Source organism: Seriola lalandi, unplaced genomic scaffold (assembly GCF_002814215.2).
Source record: "Seriola lalandi dorsalis isolate HSWRI2012SDOR001 ecotype SW California unplaced genomic scaffold, Sedor1 jcf7180002053835, whole genome shotgun sequence".
Lineage (NCBI taxonomy): Eukaryota > Metazoa > Chordata > Actinopteri > Carangiformes > Carangidae > Seriola > Seriola lalandi.
Genome location: NW_019524388.1, coordinates 489,768 through 502,968, shown reverse-complemented (window position 1 = coordinate 502,968; position 13,201 = coordinate 489,768). Strand labels below are relative to the sequence as shown.

The 13,201-nt window shown below is 42.1% G+C and overlaps 1 protein-coding gene across 1 annotated transcript in view; it reads right to left on the bottom strand.

Moving 5' to 3' along the window:
* Positions 1 to 13,201, bottom strand: part of faf1 (Fas (TNFRSF6) associated factor 1) — a 59,134-nt gene that overhangs the window by 32,261 nt on the left and 13,672 nt on the right. Inside the window, exons 7-8 of the mRNA XM_023401930.2 lie at positions 10,493 to 10,598; positions 5,442 to 5,528 (exon numbers count right to left, since the gene is read on the bottom strand). Coding sequence (XP_023257698.1) covers positions 5,442 to 5,528; positions 10,493 to 10,598 — 193 coding nt within the window. The remainder of the gene's footprint in view (positions 1 to 5,441; positions 5,529 to 10,492; positions 10,599 to 13,201) is intronic.

The following is a 13,201-nucleotide window of genomic DNA, read 5'->3' as shown; positions in this document are numbered from 1 at the left end:
TGTCTAAAAGGTGCTTATGATGAAGAGCACCCCCCCCTCAAAAAATATTTCATTGAGATGGGTGCTTAAAAGAAAGCATAAGAAATGTTAGAAAATGAGACAGACAGACTAACTCAATGCTGAATGTCACCTGAAGGCAGCCTTCAGTTACACAAGGGAGGGGGGCTCTGCCGGAGCTTACGGCTGAGCCTCGTTGCTACGGAAACAACCTGGCCCCCCCTCAATATACCTTCAGTTTCATAGGCCCCTATCAGGTAGAAGAGGATTCCATTAATGCCAGCTGGGAAATGGAGGGAGGTGCTGGCCTATAAGGCAAGGCACCTCTCCGAGGCTCCACAGCATTAATACATTAGCAAACACCATGAAACACTGCATAAATGTCAGCAATTACTGACTGAGAAGGAAGGGTGGGTGGTGGTGGGTGAAAAGATGAGGGGATATAATAAGGATGTCCCACTGGCTGTCAATCACTCCAACAGGTGTGGAGAGTAGACTGCCAATCAAAACAGCTCCAATGAGATGAGGCCTGTCTGGGAACTCTCCTTGCTGTATTGTTTAGGCGAAGGGCTAGAAGAGGAGAGGGAGACGGAGGAGGCAGAGGAAGAGCCTCAATCAGCGTCTTTCAAACAGCACAGGAAGTTAACGTTCTGTAGGCCTCTCAAGTCAACTGTTGCCAAGACCTCTGTCAACATCTTCAGCACTGCTCGGAAACAGCTTTGCCAAAACCACAAGAATCAGGATGAATTTGAAGGCAGAGCTAGATGATGGTATTTGAAAATAATGCCAGAGTATTTGTTTTAATCTACTTGGAGTTAAATGAATTCCATCAAGTTTTAACTATAGCAAAGTCCAACAAGTGTACTTCTCTCTGATGGAGGACTTTTCCAGTACTATCATGACTGTTGTGATGCAGTAAACCCATGAAAATGAAAAGAAATGCCAAAACAAACACACACAAAAAGACAGTGTGCTTCCCCATATGATCCTCTACTTGGCTAGTCTGATAAATAGTACAAACTGTCTTCTGATTAATCTGAGAGGAACAATAGAATTACAGCACCTAAAAATGTGCTCAAGAAAGATTTGAAATGCTGACTAATAAGTGACAGGTGGACTTTCACGTGTCAGGTGTGTTTTAGGTAAATGTTACATTAGCATCATACAGTATATTAAGCAAGCAAGAAAATAAAAAGATATAACTGGGTCTGATATGCTTACCAGTTCAAATTGTTCATATCAACAGCAACATTTGTGGCTAACAATGCAGAAGTTGATGAAGATTAAAAAATGTGTTGTAACATAGATAAAGTATTATTGAAGTTAATGTTTTTATAGTGTTGTGATTTACCTATGCTACATTAACACTAAGAAACATTCAAATAACTACTTGACCCCGGTCAACACAATCTGCCCGCTAAAAATGAGCAACACCTCACGTTGCTACTGCTTCAACTACACTTTGCACCACTTCCTTTCACATTCAAACTTCCTTAGTCCAACACCACATACAATAACACAGTGCTCTCAATAAACTGTTGTTTTGTCCACTGCTATTTGAGCATTATCCATCCTGATCCAGTTTCAACTCACCATAAGGCCTTGAATAATTCAGAGCACAATAAACAATGAGAGACATTGAGTGGACTGTATCAGGGAGGGTGACGCAACACATAACTATTAGTTTCCCTGAAAGGTGAGAATGTCTTTATAACAAACTAATTTCCTACGCTCTAACAATACAACTCAAACAACTTTCTCAGAACATATGAACAACAGAAGATACTCAGCTGATCTTCTTGCCTACAACTTTTTTTTTTCTTTTTTTTTTATACAATTTATGAGCAACCAACCATATCTTAGAAACGAACATGGATCTATCAACTCAATTACTATAGCAATCTCACTAGAAGCAACTGCACTAACATTGTCACAGTAAGTGCTGAGTTTTGTGGAAAATTTTTTTTGATGCTGTTGCCAATACAATACTGGAGTTTCTGCACCTATATCAAAATTATTTATTTATTCAAACTAATTTCTCTCTGAAAAAAACATTTATTTTTACATTTAAACCACATATCAAACGTTATAATACTGCAAATAACAAGAAACTATAATATTAGCAAAACTAAGTATTGAGATTTGATAGACAGCCTGAGACACAGTATGTTTAGTAAGACAGGCACATTTGCAAATACACAAATGCAAATATACACACAAACACAAATGCAAGCAGGCAAACACAGTTTTATCACACACTTAAAGGCAAAGCAGAGTTAAGTAGTAATCGATTCCACTGCAAGCGGGCTCGTGTGCAGAGCTAAACGTAATCTGGGGCCTCTGGCTGCCATGTTTATTGGTCCAAACCCGGGAGATGAGACTGGGCTAATGAGCTAGACACTAATACTGGCTCCCTACCCGCCTGCTAGGCCAGCCAAGCCCTGGGCTTTCTCTGTTAATACCTTCAGACGTTTCAATAAGAGAGCGGTGGCTAGAGCAGAGGCCATTATTACACTTCTGTCTCTGTGCTTTTTAATATCTCCTCATCCAGGAAACACAGACGCTGCAGATGTGTGTTAGCCGGGTGCCGACTGGGCCTATGATGCCACAATGAGCTGCAACCTATTCATGATCCCTGGCCATCATATCCATCAGCTACCTATGGCTGATAACAGATCACAAAAAAGATAAAAGAATTATTGTACTTTATCCTTACTTATCTTAACACTAAATTGAGATTGGTAGGGCTTACTTTGCAATGGAATTCACAAACATCCCTGCGTTAGGTCACATGTTTTGCAAATGAAATACATCAGAATGCTTTAACACCACTCATAAATTTACAAAAATCAGTGTATTTATTTATTTTATACATACTTAAAAATCTCTCACTCTCACTGAGCACTTTATTAGGAACACCATACTAACACTGGGTACGGCCTCATGCTCCTCTGAAAACAGCCTCATTTCTTTGTAGCATGAATTCCACAAGATTTTGGAAACAGTCCCTTGAGTTTCTGCTCCATGTTGACACAACTGCATCACATAATTTCTGCAGATTTGTCAGCTGCACATTCATGCTGCCAATCTCCCATTCTACCTTTGTTACATGTTGCACCATCATGCTGGAAGTAGCCATTAGAAAATGGTAAATTGTGGCCATGAAGGCACATGGTCAGCAACAATACTCACATAGATTGTAGCATTGAAACGATGGCTGGTATTAACGGGACCCAAATGTGCCAAGAAAACATTCCCCACACCATTACACTATGACCAACAGCCTGAACTGTTGACATAAGGAAGGTTGGGTTAATGGATTCATGCTGTTGATGCCAAATTCGGACCCTATATTGTGCGTGGCTGAGCAGAGATCCAGATCCATCAGACCAGGCTACATTTTTCCAGTTGTCAACTTTCCAGTGTTTGTGAGCTTGTGCCCACTGCAGCCTCAGATTTCTGTTGTTGGCTGACAGGAGTGGAACTGATGTGGTCTTCTGCTGTTGTAGCCCATCTACCTCAAGGTTTGACATGTGCTTTCTGAGATGCTTTTCTGCTCACTACAGTTGTAAATCATGGTTATCTGAGTAACCATAGCCTTTCTGTCAGCTCCAACCAGTCTGCCCGTTCTCCTCTGACCTTTATTATCAACAAGGTGTTTCTGTCCACAAAACTACTGCTGCTCACTGGATGTTTTTTGTTTTTGGCAACATTCTGAGTAAAAACTCTAGAAACTGTCAGCAGTGCCATGGTCAAAGTCACTGAGATCACATTTTTTCCCCATTTTGATGTTTGATGTGGACTTAATTGAAGCTTCTGACCTGTATCCGTATGATTTTATGTACTGCACTGCCACCACGATTGGCACTTGGATAAGTGCATGAGTAATCAGTTGTACATGTGTTCTTAATAAAGTGCTTGGTGAGTGCACAACTGATTTTTGAAATATTAATAACAGCTATTAGTTATTTGAGATCATAGAGGAAAAGAAATTTAAAGTGGAATGAGTTATTAAATATTTTCAGGCTTCACGATGTAATGATGTTTCCATTCATTAGTGTCACATTAGAAAAAAGAAGTACAAAGGTATTCAGGCAAGGGAAACACAATGTGTATTCAAAAATAAGTAATAAGTAATTGATTTGATCATTGTTCCTGTTCCAGTTCAATCTACTGCAGCTGGACACAGCAACAACTTGAACTCAATTTTAAAAAATGTAATTGGTTAGCTCTCTTCCTCTGTTAATGTGAAGAGGAAAGTCATAAAGTTCAAACTGCATGTTGTGGTTGCAAACTGGAAAAGTAACAAATTTTTTCCCATAATACACAAGCATGTTCACTCAAAACTCAAGTTAGTCATTCAGATTGTTCAGATCTGAATTAAGATTTCTGTTGCTATCCCAGGCTGTTTACTGATCACATAAGTGGATGTCTACAAAAATAATGCTAACCATGATATTGTTTGGTGGTTAACGGGTTTACAATTGCCTGCTGTGAGATGGAATGGAACAAAATAAAGCAAACAATGTTGTGTAGTGAAAGGATGCATAACCTTTTATCCTTTGCCCTTTCAAGCACATTAATGGTACAATATATTTGCTTTCTCTGCTTAAAAGCTTTACTTTGAGTCACCACTATGACTCGTGTTCATTGCAGTTTTTGAAACATAAAATAGAACATAAATAGAAACTCGTCTAATTGCTACAGTAGAGCCAATTTTGGCATAGGGCACATATGACAACACTCAGAAAAAAAGAAACAAAGACAATATGAATACTCTAAACTAAACAGCAATCACATAGATCTAAAAGGAAAACGTTAGCTAGGGGTTAACACAAGAATGTGTACACAACAGCTCCCCAATGTTGCATGATAAACCATCCCATACAATTAGCATGGGAACACATATGCTGTCAAAGAAGGGGTGAGACAAAAGGGGTCAGAGGTTCCTCAAGGTTCTGTATGAGGGCCGCTTCTGATCAGCTTGACTGTGTGCAGGGTGAATGGCTGGGAAGAGCGACCCTGGTACGGGAGAGGTCAGCGGGACTCAATGATGTGAGCTTTAATGTCCACAGATAGAGGACACAGGATGGGAACCATCTTTGACATCTTAATTAGCTTCAACATCTTATTTTTATGCTTCGGCATGGATGGCATGGATTAGATACAGACACATAGTGTGGAACAGTTTCCACTCCTCTTTGCAATTATTAAAATAATACAATTTAATTATCTGTAAACCATGTATTTTAATCTGTACTGATTTCTAATTATCTTTAAGACCAAAATCTTGGATCAAAGAACCATTGAGGGCAACATGCCAGACAGCATTTACAGTACACAACAAAGTGAGGACAGGTTAGATTTTTCCTTTAGAACTGTTATAGTACGTCTGGCTAACAAGTCTCAATTTTGGATTGTGTTTGTGTGTGTGTGCCTCTTACAGAATCATCAGATGCTGACGCAGGCCATCCCTCCCACTGTTGATGCCGGACTGGGATGTTGGTCAAGTCTGAAATATTCCTCTTCACCTGCAAACAAAGTTAAAATTATTACTGTACATTCAATTACAAAAATTGGATTTGCACAACATTAGTAAAAAAGGGTTAAAAAACATGAGAACTAGTTCAACTTTGACTCTCCACTAGGAGTTTTACAACTCTCTTTACAATCCCATCTGTAAAAGCAACTGTCTTATCAGCATTATAATTAGAAAATATTCCTTTTCCATCAAGTACTCTCTATTCAGCAGCATGAGGTAAAACTAGGGTGGAGGCAAAGAACTAAGGAGAAGATGAGACAAAAGCAGGGAGGAGGTGAAAAAAAAAAAAAACACAGCCAGTGTTATCAGCATTCTTCAGATGCCACAGCTAATGCCCAGCAACAACAGCCCCACGCTCTGAAATGAACAGTATTTCTCTTCTCCCATTCATGCGCGGACGCTGTATCTGCATCACTTAATAACATTCCGTGCTTTTAAACAGTTAGCAGCCAGCAACGCCTGTCCCACCGAGCGCCGTGTTACACCGTCCAGTGGGTTGTTGGTTTAAAGCCCTAACGCCAGCCTGATGTGCGCCAGCCGAAGCTGATCAAAGCCCCGTCGGCGTCTGAGCGCTGGCGGCCGTGGATTTGAATGGATTTGTTCAGTAGAAGTCTGCCATTCGGGCCCGCAGGGCTGGACACTGATGCTGAGAAAACTGTCTATTGTGGAACAAAGATCCCTCCACACACGGGTCAAATCCTGTCTTTGTAAAAAGCACTGAGGAGAGATGGATCCTTGGGCATATGCAGGGCTACTGATCATGGAGGTGGAAACTTAAAGAACGCTACAAACACAAAGTCAAAGCCAATGTCAAGCAAAGCAGGAAAGCAGCTGCAAAACACTGAACTATGAAGACTGTGGGGGCAGACTTTGCTTGGGCTCTTGAACCTTAACACTCTAATGTTACGACAATTTGCATCTGTATATGTACTTGTGTGGGTTTCTAAAACCACAGGCACATAATGGCCTGTTTCAAGAAATGACTATATCTAAATCTGAATTTATCCCTTTATCAGGGCAACAGTACATATAAGTTATCAATCTCTCAAAGAAATGATATTTACTTGTGCTCAGCCTGGCACAGCAAAGCAATCTGCAGTACAAACAAACTGAGAAAAAAAATAAAAGAACAATAATAAATGAATGGCACAGTCCTTTGTCTTACTATCGTAAATCCCACACCACACTGCTCGGTGCCTATCCTTATGAAGAGAAGCTATGGCCAGGATAGCAGGCTAGGGTCAGAGCGGGTGGCCAGTGTTATTACAGAGTGTAATATCTATGTTTGACCAGCCGGACTACAGGGATTTGACTGACCGGCTGGCCGGCCGATGAATAGAGGGGAAAAGGGAGGAAAGGAGAGGCATAAACACTAGTAATGAAGAGGCTGCAGTCAGAGGTTAAAGCAGCATCAGAGAAACAACAAACTAACGCCCACCACAGAGAGAGTGGAGGTGAGAGGTGGAGGAGAAGGAGGAGGAGGAGGAGGAGGAGAAGGAGGAGAGTGGAGACAGACAGCAAAAGACACCTGGCAGAAGACAACCTGATCTCACCACAAAAAGAAAACACAGCTACACAGCAGGCCTGCCCACCTGAAACTACACCACCAGAATCTGTAGCTAGATATTTACATTGGTCTTCTCTGGTCTTATGAAAAGTATGGTGCAATTATGAGAATCTGATGCAACCATATCACAGAAAAATAAAGTAAGTTACAGGATACAGTAAACGAATAACACGGTGACACAATGCCTTGCCCTAGCCTCTCCAGGTAGTCGAAGTCTTTGCTGTAGTCCCCGGCTACAAAGCAATGCATGTGTTGGCCACAGCAGCAACCATAGAGGTAGCAATACTGTCTAATGCTGCCCCCTGTCTGCCAAAATAGCAATCTTACTGATAAGTTAGACTGCAACAAATCAAAAACAATTATATTTAATCCTTGACTCCATGGAACACATTTTACATAACAAATTCCTACTTACAATAACCAGCTAAAACCTGTTTGACCTAAAACAATAGAGTACTGGAGGAATGTCAATATATGACAATGGGCTGTGTATCTTAATAAGCAGAAAGACTCATAAGAAACTCATGAAATTAATCTATCAACCTGACCTGCACATAAAAAAGCTAAAATGTAAAGGAAAACAGAGCAGAGGAGGATTTAAATCAAATACAGTGCTGCTGATTTGTGTGCTGCTGTTCATGTTGAGATGAGGCAGGGGTGTACGAGCCAGTTATACACAACATTAGCTAGACTGGCTGTGGTGCTGAGCTGCTGGCAATATGCCTCACGGCAAAATTAATGATCCAATCATTGTAAATGCCAATTGCCTGTAATCCCTGGCTGGAAGCAAATCAAAGAGAAGGAAAGGTTTCCGTTAAACAGTCACAAGCTCTCTCTCGCTCTCTTTCTTCATCTCCCCTAGGCACCAGATGCCTTTCTTTCATTCCCTTTTCGATCCAGCCTTCTTTTTCTCAGCTCTGTAGCTCTGTCTGCATTTGGTTCCTATATGTCTCCCAGCTGCGGAGCAGGGATGGGGCCCAGGACCAGCCCCGGGGGGCAGTAGAGGAGGGAAATCCCCAGGACAACTGGTCTGGTCACGGACAGCTCAGGACCCAGCAGCCATCCCTATTCTACCCTCTACTTCCCTGGCAAACATTTGTTCTCCAGCTTAGCTCAGAAGCTAGCCAGCAACTTACCCCCACACTCTTGTCTGGTAATGCCAATCAGAGTCTACACAGCCCTGTGCTCTAGAGATGGAGAAGAAAGAAGGTACAGAGGGGACATTGGGATAGAAAGATGGAGAATGAAGGGATAGAAAGGGAGGGGCAAGGGCAGTTCCCTGAGAGCCACAAGGCAAAGCCAGAGCCTTTGGTAAAGACAAACAAGAAGACAGGACTCTATCCCTATTGATATGCACAAGCAGGGACCATCGGCTAGTCTTCATCTAAGACAAAAGGGAGAATGGGGAGAGAAAGGTGCTCTGTAGTGGAGTCCATATGTGTCTGTGAGTGGACACAGTATGAGGAGAAAGGGGAGTCAGGCAGGCTGAATATGGTGTTACTTCTTTGTTGCATTCTTAAGTCTTGTTATGATAACAGAAATACACTACTCCCCCTTTTGTTTGTATCTTACTATTGTTTTTTCTCAGGTTTCCATAGTATAACTCTTTGTCTTTTCTATGAACATCATAAGTTATTCAAAAGCAACACCACTGAGCTCACTTACGCCTGTAGTGATTATACTTGCACCTGTAGATCTACACACAGACCACTGAACCATCTGAATCAGTCCCTAAATGGTGTATAGACGTGGTTTAATGATATATTATTTCCTAAAACATTACAGTAATAAAGAAGGAAAGAAGCCTGTTCCCTTGCCAAAGAGTAAATATATAAAGAGCATGGCCAACATGGGGCAAACAGAGTCCAGATCTATGCAGGTTAAAGTTCTGGGCCTCATTTTCACTGCAGGGGGCCTTGAGATGCCTAAGGACAAGCATGCGTAAGGAAAAGACCACGACATGGAGGCCTGTTTAAGCCCACATTGTCCCTTCTCTATCCCCTATGGCCTCTTACAGCACCCCCACCAAGCCAACAGTCCTTTGCCTCCTTTCTGTGTCCATGGTTCCCCCCTCCCACACCGCAGGAACCCCTCCCCAGTGTTTGTAATCCCAGCAGAAACACTTAAGGTTCACAGTGGGTGCTCATCAAAACCATCTGCCTAAGAAAAGAGTGAGAGAGAAAGAGAGAGATGACGGAGGGAGGAGAAAAAGGAAAGAGTGAGGGAGGAGAGGTAGAAAACCAGGGAGGCAAACCGCCTCCTCCAGTTCAGATGTTGGATGTACTAATCTGTTCAATTTGCACCATTACAAGCCCTGCTAGTAGCCTCATTATTATTAGTGTAATCTTCACCTACACTGCCATGAGCAAAAGAGCAGGAACACCTTTTACTGCTGCCTGAGAGTAAATAGACTCAGTGTGAAACATGAAGACCATAAAGGATAACCAAACTAAAAAACAGGAAATCAAACTGCCCAGCCACCATAGGAACGAAAACTAAAGAGTGATATTTCCAATCGCATATACAATATTTGGTGCAAATAATGACTACTTCATTTACATGCGAACTAAAATCAAGAGCAGTTCTTCTCTGTCCTAGCTGATCAGTCTTTGGGGAGCTTATTTCCTCTCACCTGTGACGGCAGGCTACCCGCTGTGAATAATATATGATGCCTGCTCAGGTCTCCCTCAGCAAAGTGCGGGGGTGGGGGGAGTATAGCAGGACCCGTACAGGCCGGTAATACCCATATGTGTGTGTAGGTGAGTGCTCACATGAGCCCAAATATACAAACATGCTTACTCATCTACATAGGCAAGCACACAAATATATTTTCATGCTCTTCAGCCTTTAATCCGTTTGCAGCTGTGATAGCAATAACTGATAGACAGAGAGGTGTACTGCCTTCACACTGGCTCCAGTATGAGTAACTATAAATGTTTCATAGGCTGCCAAATCTACTGTTTAGTTTCAGATGAAGAAAATGAATGGACTCTGTCTCTTTCCATTGCTCCTGCATGCCTAGATCAAACAATGTTCAGTCATTTAAACCGCCTCCTAGACTGCTGAGACTGCTGAGAGAGAAGGAGAAAGACGCAGTATAGGGGGAGTGGGGAGAAAAAGAGGGGGTTGTACAGCTGTGAGAGTAATTATGTGCTTGGAAATGTGATCATTTGTGATGAATAATGAATCGATGGCTGAGATAGACTAGCAATGTTTGGCAAATGGAATGAAAGCTGCGTTATGGGAAACCAGAATCAGGTACGATAATATTATGTATGTGAGAGTCTGTGGGTGAGTTACTGAGGCCCTTTGTGTGCGTCTGTGCATATGAATTGACTTTGTGATGTCCTGCATGGTCTGTGTCTCTGTGCATGCTGGTGTCATACCTCCTGTATGGTTCTGGAGCCGGGGAAGTTGAGGCTGTAGTCCCTCTGGGCCTCGCGGTGACTGATGACCAGCAGGAAGTTCTGGTTTAACGACTCTTGGAGACCACTAAATGAGGAGGGAAAAATTGAAATAGTAAGAAAAAGGGATGAACCCAGTAAAATAAATCAAGAACAGAAAGTGATGGAGAAAAAAAAACAAATTAAAGAGGGGAAGCAGAACTATGACCCAACAAGAGGAAAAGGGAAGGGGGGGGGGCAAAGAAAAACAAACATTATCACTAAGAGCGACTGAGTCAAGGAAAGGGCAAGCTGAAACTTGTCAACTAGTGGCAGCCTGCTGCGAGGTGGGTGCCTCCTCAGGGGGCTAGTCGCCCACTTCACTGGTTGTGTCTTAACAAGCCTGGCCAAAGCTGCGCTCAGCACAGCAGGTTACCACAGCTATGACCACCTGCAAAGTAACAGCATGGAGTCCATCAGTCTGCCTTAGTGCTAATAAACGAATATTTAACTGTGAAATACAATACAGTTGTAAAACTAACTACCAAATCTGCAGGTTTCACTGGGGTTGTTGACCTTTATCAATGACTCCACAAATACTTTGCCAGTCAGATTTCTGTCTTTCAAAACATATTTGTTTTGTGAAACAGAGCCAACTCCCCATCAGTTTTCAGTTGTTAAGTTCAGTTGAGTCGACAATGCAGCAAGTCAAGGACCAGCTCTTTAACTACTTTCTTTCTCAAGCTTAAGAAGCACATAATCAAGAGCCATTATTGTGCATCATGATACAGTACCTCTTCAGCAGATGCTGCTGGATTACTGCTGTATTTAGCTACTTCACAGTCACTGCCTGTCTTCTGTAACTGACATAATGATAATGACTATATTGTCATTACAGTTATATCAATTATAATTCTTATCTGTTCATATATAATGCAGGCTACTGTAAGCTGTTGATGAATGTATGACTATGCAACACTCCTAAACTATGCCACTATCTCCATCTGCATCAGTTTTAACATGGTGAGAGATTCTTCAGCTTTAGTTGAAATGAATATTATTACAACATGCCACATGACATCCCATAATATCTCACCTCCAACAGAATGAAAAAGTGGACCACCAAATAATCTATAAATCAGTCTATTCATTCATAATAATATGTTAAAAATCTTTTTTGACTCAAAGTATGAGAAACATGCAACATTGGTGGGCAGATGCAACCACTGGTCTGAGATGTCTATGGGATCACAGTGGATGCCATGTACTTCTTGAGCACAGACATGGCAGCGGAGACACGACCTGTCCAAGAGGCCTAAAAGAGCAGAGTTTCTGGACTGGCATCATAGTTGCTCAGTTGCTTACAGCAGTGACAGAGACGCTGTCTGTGAACGATGCAAACGTAGACACTTTGTGTGTTTCACGTAGAGAGGAGGAGGTGGGGGAATCAACTTTTGGAAGCTTCATTTACAATAAGCTGTGAGGTTAAGTAGCGTTTTGAGCAAACGCTGGGTTTGTGAGGCTGAATATCAATGGGAGGCTTAAGGGCCGAAGCAGCCACTTAATCAGGGCTCAGAACCCAAGGAGAGGAGGAAGAGTTGAGAGAAAGAGAGGGATGGGGGAATTAATATGTAGCGCACACATTAATTATGCAATCACACCCTTAATCTGTGCAGATCTGGACGAGCTTATGTTAACAGAAGCTCAAATTTACTGTAATGACAGCATATTTACATTGACTAAAACTGCGAAATCAATATGTAAATGTAATGTTTGTTGTAGCTAACTGGGGAAGATTGGAAATGTGTGGAGTGGGAAGGATGGATGCATATGTAATAGGGCTGAGCAGAAGGATGAGAGAGATGTGTGTGCATGTGTGAGAGAGCAAGAGAGAGAGAGAGAGCGAGAGAGAGAGGAGAAATGGAAGGGGTAGGGACACATAAATAAGGATCTAGCTAATATCATGATTATGTTTGGACACAGTCCCGAGCTACTTCTGGCAGGCAGCTAGACCCCTAAATAGACAGAGATAGAGGGTAAACTGAGTGGAAGTGTTACTCTGTCCTTCCAAGCAAAGAAGGAACATCTTATCAGTCATTTATGGCAGGCCGATGAGCCATTTGGTGTGTGTGTGGGTAGAGTTCTGTTCAAGATTTACTTTGAAAAATCAGATCACTTATTGCGCTCTATAGTACAAATATAGCAACTCAAAATATCAAATGCATTCAGAAGGGGAAAAAAAAAAAACTGCCATTCACAGTGAGTCATTCCCTCATCATTTCCCATCTGTCTGAAGAGGCCTACTGGTTCATAAATAAACAAAACACCCATGTTTCAAGTCTAATATCCCTTTGTCTGGACTGCTTTCACCACTGATGTTGTCAAAGCTGCTGTCTTCTGATAAAAGCAGGCCCCTCAAGCAGTACAGGGTTGAAATGTGGATGTCTCCATGTTTGCTTCTGCCTTCAGAGGTCTCTTTCTCACTCAACACACACACTCTGTGACACTAAGGTCGGCCTGCAACATCTCTGGAGGTACTTGACATGGCATAAGGGTGCCGGGAGGAAAATGTCATTTAACTTTATGGACAGAGAAAATGGAGCGTTTTGCAGGGGAGAAGAGCAGGCTAAACAGATTGGTTTCATTCTGAGGTAAGCCCATCGCCTAAGCTGTGAGTCCCTGCGGCACAGAGCAGACTCTAGACCTTATTAA